Raw genomic sequence first — 6,449 nt, forward strand, 5'->3', positions numbered from 1 at the left:
GATGCTGGCGTATGGAGCTCCCGGTGATGGTGCGGATGACTATCTTCGGATGGCGGAGTCCACCGCCCTTGATTGTTTCTACCGGTTCTGCAGGGCCGTCATAGCAGTGTTCGGGGACTTTTACTTGAGATCACCCACTGTCGAAGACACTCAGAGGATCGTTGCAACAAATGAAGCTAGGGGTTTTCCAGCGATGCTTGGAAGCATTGACTGCATGCATTGGAAATGGAAGAACTGTCCGTTTGCGTGGCAGGGAATGTACAAGGGTCACAAAAACGGCTGCACTGTGATACTTGAAGCGATGGCTACCCATGATCTCTGGATTTGGCACTCTTTCTTTGGTATGTCCGGATCCAACAATGACATCAACGTCCTAAACTGCTCCCCGATCTTTTCCAAGCTTGTTGAGGGTCATGCTCCCCGGTGAACTATGTGATCAATGGTCGGCACTACAACAAAGGATACTACCTTGCAGACGGTATCTATCCAAAGTGGGCAACATTTGTGAAGACTATCTCGAAACCTAGCACCCCCAAACTTTGCGAGTTTGTCAAGAAACAAAAAGCTTGCCGAAAAGACGTCGAGCGTGCATTTGGTGTCCTCCAGCGAGAGATTTGCTTGTCGTCCGATTCCCCGCTATGACTTGGTCCAAAGATCAGATGTGGGAGGTGATGAATTTTTGTGTGTGCTTACACAATATGATTATTGAAAATGAGCGAAAACATCCGGTTCCTCTGGCTGAGCAACAAGCACCATATGAGAGAGAGGGTCCTCTTGCACAGCCTAATCACCGGGCGCCTCCATCATGGGCCGCCTTCATTGCTATGCGACGGGAGATTCGAGACTCTACAATGCATCAGCAGTACGCAAGATGATCCGGTGGAGCACATATGGGCGCTCCGAGGCAACGCCAACGCCGACGCCAACTAGTATGTCATAATTTGTTTCAAAAATTGTGAACTTGTGTGCTTCATTTGTTTCAGCACTTGTTAAACGTTGTACTGATTATCGCCGAATTTGTTTCAGCAATTTTCCTCCAATTGCTCGCCGAACTTGTTAAATTTTATGTCGAATTTGTTTGAAATATGTCAAATGGTCGAGGTTGGGGGTTTCTCGCCGGGGACAGCTGGAACTTCGGCGCTCCCCAGGCCAAATTTTCCTCCAATCCGGACGAAAATTTCGCCGGATTGGGCGTGGGGAGCGCCAACGAGTGGAGATGCTCTTAGTCCGGTTCAGTAAGCAACTCCGGACTAAAGGAGGGCCTTGTGCTCGACCCTTTAGTCCCGGTTGCACAACCGGGACTAAAGCCCGTTATGAACCGGGACTAAAGGCCCTTTTTCTACTAGTGCACCGGCGGACTCGGACATGGACCTTTGTTCGTCGGCGAGTTGAGCACCGGCGGATGCGGCCGTGGCCCTCCGTTCGTCGACTAGTCGAGCACCGGCGAACATGAACATGGGAGAACAGGTGTGGGGAGCTCTCGCCGACGAGGGGCACCTGCAGTTCATACCATTGCTTCGTTCTCCTGCACGTTCAAGCTGGTAGCGCGAGGCAGGGTAAGGCCGCGAGGCTCGCCCACAAGCAGGCGAACGCCGCGGTGCTCGCCCACCACAGGATGACCGCCGCGCACACCCAACACCACGTGAAGGTCACAGTGGTCAACCAACAGCGCGGGAAGGCCGCCCTTGCTCGCCCACAACACCACTCCCGGTCGGTGCATGCTCCTCCGCGGGCATTCCATGGGTGGCCGACGACCAGGAAAACGCCAAGTCCATGAACGCCGCTGTCCACACCATGGAGGCCGCTTCCCGCACCTTCCTCCTCCTCGCCCGGTTAAAATCCTCCTCGACGCCATGGATTGCTCACGATGTTGGGAAACGACGCGAGAAGAAGATCTGGAGGAAGGAGATTGATTGTTGTGGAGGGGAGCCATTCTTTTTCTATTGGATGGGCGTGGGGCAGTAAAAGATTTACTCAGATATCGAAGCAACGACGACGCTCTATTTTACTGCTGGTGGTTGCCGTTTGAGGAGGAGAAGAGACGAAGAGAAGGGTATTCCTGGGAGATTAGCCATAGTATTGTACCTAAGCGACACCCGCGCGCCTTATTTTGTGAGTAAAAATTGATTTTTTTTTACACCCTATGCTTTGGGACGGAGGGACTAGCTGCCATCGTCCCCGCCAATCTTGGTCTCCTGCTCAATTGGCGCCGTTCCTTCTCGAGCTGGAATCGTCCCCACCAATCTTGGCATCCTGCTCAATTGGTCCTCCAGCCAACCTATTCCGCCTAGACATCAGGCGAGGAACATCTTCAAAAAGAGGACGAGGGGAGTTGTTGCGACAAGTATGTATACATATACGTTCGTGTGATGTCTCACGAGTATGGAAAATAAAAGGATATTGATAAAGGTTTACTTGATATGATGATATTTAGATTTATTGTGCAATAAGTTTGTAAACATTATATAGGAAAATAAGTATGTGCTCAGAGTGATCGATTATTTGAGACATCTCAATACTCGTTTATTCTGTCCATAACTTAGAATACATGCATCTTGTAAACGGATAAATGATTTTGCGGTAGCGAATTTCTCCATGGCCTAAAAATATTTTCGGTACAGAAATTCTTCAGGGTCTAAAAAGTTCTTCCCATTAAGGAAAAAATAAGGTAGATAAATTCTTCATGGCCTAAAGGCTTAGTCATGTCGAGGAAAAAATAATTTTGGTGCAGAAATTCTCCATGGCCTAAAAATTTGTCCCATCGAGGAAAAAAATAATTTTGGGTAGACAAATTCTATGGCCTAAAAGCTTTGTCCTGTCGAGGATTTTTTTCCACGGCCTCAAAATATTCAGTAAAGGTCAATTCGTAGAAACGCAATAGGCACGGCTCGGCGCTATCACCACCAAAGGCAACATGGTCAACTTTGGGCTGCAATCGACTGCGGGCTTACATTGGCGTAGGTTTTCATCACGTTCAACACGGAGGCCACAAGGTTCAGGTTTGATGGCCCGTAGTACCGCGGTTCATAGGGAGCTCGAATTTAACATATGAGTTATGTTTGGCATCTGATATGCATGATAATAATTTTTTGTAAGACCCGTAGCGGTATTCAGCTAGTATATTTATAGGAGTGTACAAAGTGTAATACAAGGGATAATACCAATACGGAGCTACAATACATGAGTTACAAACTTACAATAGGGAACGAATGAACTCAGGTTTTATGACTGTCGTTAGTGCGAGTGTGGCATCATGTCCGTGTAGCCAATACTCTTCCTGGTAGTGGGGAAGATCATGAACACCATGCTAGCGAGGAAGCCAGCGGCAAGAGGCAAGTTCACCAGTAGCTCCCTCAAGTCCGGCCCGGCGTCCGGGAACAGACAGCTCTGTATGCTGGCGTCGGCGAACGCGACGGCGAGGAAGACGACTGCGGAGAAGATGGCGTGCACGAAGTCCATGGGCGTCACCCGGTACCTGCAGAGGTCCTTGAACACCGCTTCCCGCTCGGCGCGCGTGCCGGTGAAGTTGAAGGGGTAGAAGCCCCAGAACGTTGCCGCGCCGTAGTAGAGCCTGCCGTCGCGGCCGACGAGGCTGTCCGTGAAGGAGAGGAGGACGCAGGATATGGCGCAGCCGCCGACGAGCGCCAGGACTAGGTACCGGTTGGCCGCGTGGCAGACGCCGTGGTTGCTGAAGGACGGCGCCAGGGCCTGGAACGCCAGCACCGTGCCAGTCGGCAGCAGCTTCAGCAGGTCCGACGCGCTCGACAGCGTCTTGTCCACAGGCGGCTTACCGGCAACGCTCGGCGGTGGTGACGCCTCGCGAGAGGAGGATTGTTGGTCCGGCACCGGCATCTGGATGTGCATACCATTGGAAATGGGATCCATGGTGAGAGGCCGATCGGTCGAGGAATCCTCAAGAGGCCGCCTGGTCAAGTGAGAGACATTCAGATGCATTGGATGGCAACAGTGCCTCTCTGGGTTCCGGTTTATATAGTGCGCGAACGATCAGTTCAACATACAACAAGCAACACATTTGTTGCTGCAAGCTATACCAGAGTAGGATACCGGCCGGCAGGCAATGCCCAAAATTAATATTCGTAGACACTCGCACATGCATGCATATGATGGCACACGTAGTTTGGTCACGGCAACAAGGAACTGCGTGCTCGAAAGGTCGAATGCGTCCCAGACATCGGCCGAACCCGTATGTATCCAGCCCAGCCATCCCTCAACTCCTATTTCAGCCAGCCGAAGTATCTTAGAGCGTTAGAGCTGTTTGGTTGTTCGTATGTTTTCTGTGCATCTATAGAGATCTTCTCCCTAGAGCCACGATGAATTGCGTCAAGTCTAAAACCATATTTTCTGCATCTAATTTGAACGCTAACAAGCCCATTTGAGCACGTGGGAGAAAAATACGCACGAGGTTTGGTTTGCCAATACGTTTTTTTTTCGAAATGGGGGAAATATCGCCCCAGCTTCTGCATCCAAAGGATGCACACGGCTTTTTTTATTAGATTACTAGGAAAATGGCCCGTGCGATGCACCGGGAGGAGGAAAAAAAGTTGCGTTGAGAAAATAAGTATTTTTATTGAATATTTTTTAGATCCTAGAGAATTTCAGTATTTAAAATCTATTTTTTAATGGGGCAAGCTCAATTTCTTATCAAAATTCATCTAGAATTTCAGGAACAATAAAAGATAGAAATTACTCATGTGGAAATTCGTCAAGAACTTAGTAGAGAGAAAAAATAAAATTAAACCTGCTACCAGACTTTTCAAAAAAAAAAATTAATGGGACGACTGTGAAGTTCTCCGCAAAATTTACTAATGAAACGCGAACGCACGCACTCATATTATTGTTCTCCTTGTGCATATGAGCATTGTGCAAACTCGACAAGCCAACCACAACAGACACCATCTCTGAACATAGCAACTGCAGGGTGCAGCTGACTGCTGAGTTATCTACGGCCTCAATCTGAATAGAGGTGTCTTGAGGGATAAAATGGAGTGTGAGATTAGATCAGCATGTGTATAAACCATTGTGAGATAGATGCCTGCATATAAGGACCTGAGATTAGACTACACATGGTTTTTGTAGTCAGAAAAAGAATATATTCTTCAGTACCCGAATAAGCTTAGTCAGTTGAACAATCATGAAAGCTTATACATGGGCTACTCGGCAATCCAAAACAACATCCTGGTTCTTAAGTGGTTGTGGAATTTAATATAGCAATGACATCGTGCCGAGGTTAAAGCACTTGGTATTCCAGATTGATGACTGCCGTAGGTGCAACTCACCGATGAGCAGGACGTAGGCAACTTTTGGTCGTTGGCAAAGTCTGGATCCGTCCCCGACGATTGTGGCGAGGCGTCAGGCCAACGGCTGGTAGTGCAGGCGCGCCTCCGCAGAGGAACATTAGAGATGACTCCCGCTCATAGTGCATCCTAGATTCCTAGCTCTGGCAAACGACAAGGATGAGGTGGCCACTTCCGGTCGTGCCGTTCTTGATGCAGTCTTGCTCGGCCTTCCAATGGCTGCGCCAGAGTCATGACCGGCCTCCGTCCGAGGATTGTGGCGCAGACTATCGAGATTATATGGGCCATGGAGGGAGGCATCCTCGTCCATTGAGTAAATTGGCGGCGGGGAGTGTGTGGACGGTGTTCGTCACCGACGACCGGCTCTCTGTGCGAAGCACCCTCCAGCGCTGCTCTACGCAGCAGCCGTCACTCTGTGCACGAGCTTCCATTGATAATTGCTTCTCGCCGAGGAATCTGCGGCAGGGTCGCTTTGCCTTCATGGTCGTCGTCTCGGGAGGACAGTCCAGACGACCCACGGTTCATCAGGTACAAAGAGTCTGTTCCGGTTCAGGGCAATGCTCCGCAAGCACGTACGAGCGGGACGGACAGACCAGGGGTTGCGCCGTTCGTCCTTGCCATGGAGGTTGCCCGCCGATTCTTGTAGAGCTCATCGGCGGCCAAACCACTCGCCCGGACGCAAATCTCCCGGCCTGCGAGACCCTGACCCGAGCTCTCGGCTTCCTCTCCGACTTCCGACCTGCAAGATCTTGCCCCGATGATTTCCACCGATGTTACCCACCGGAGCCCTCATCGCCCTTGCCCCAGACAGTCCAGGCGGCGTCCTCGTCGAACCAGGTGCCGGTGGCGGTCTTCCTCGCCGGCTCGCCCCAGGCGGCCTCCTCGTCGAACCAAGGGCTAGCGGAGTAGCGGCGGTCATTATCCTTGCCCCATGAGGCCTCTTCGTTGAACCAGGGGTCGGCGGCAGAGTCGAGCACGAGCGGAACCTTTTGTGTTACGATCGAGGTATTGAGTCCTTTTTATGTGTCCTACGTGTTCGATCAAAGTTTCAGTCAGAGTAGGCTTCGATGAAGAGTTCGATCTTCTGTAATGCCATCGCATAGTTTTTTTAGAATATATGATCGTGTCATATTA

General features: G+C 50.4%; 1 protein-coding gene across 1 annotated transcript; it reads right to left on the reverse strand.

The window, feature by feature from the left end:
• Window positions 1-3,234: 3,234 nt before the first annotated feature.
• LOC124690081 (protein DMP2-like) lies at window positions 3,235-3,885 on the reverse strand. The gene has a single exon (XM_047223515.1). The coding sequence runs from the start codon at window positions 3,883-3,885 to the stop codon at window positions 3,235-3,237; it is 651 nt and encodes a 216-aa protein (XP_047079471.1).
• Window positions 3,886-6,449: the final 2,564 nt, after the last annotated feature.

This window comes from Lolium rigidum, chromosome 2 (genome assembly GCF_022539505.1).
Source record: "Lolium rigidum isolate FL_2022 chromosome 2, APGP_CSIRO_Lrig_0.1, whole genome shotgun sequence".
NCBI classification, from domain to species: domain Eukaryota; kingdom Viridiplantae; phylum Streptophyta; class Magnoliopsida; order Poales; family Poaceae; genus Lolium; species Lolium rigidum.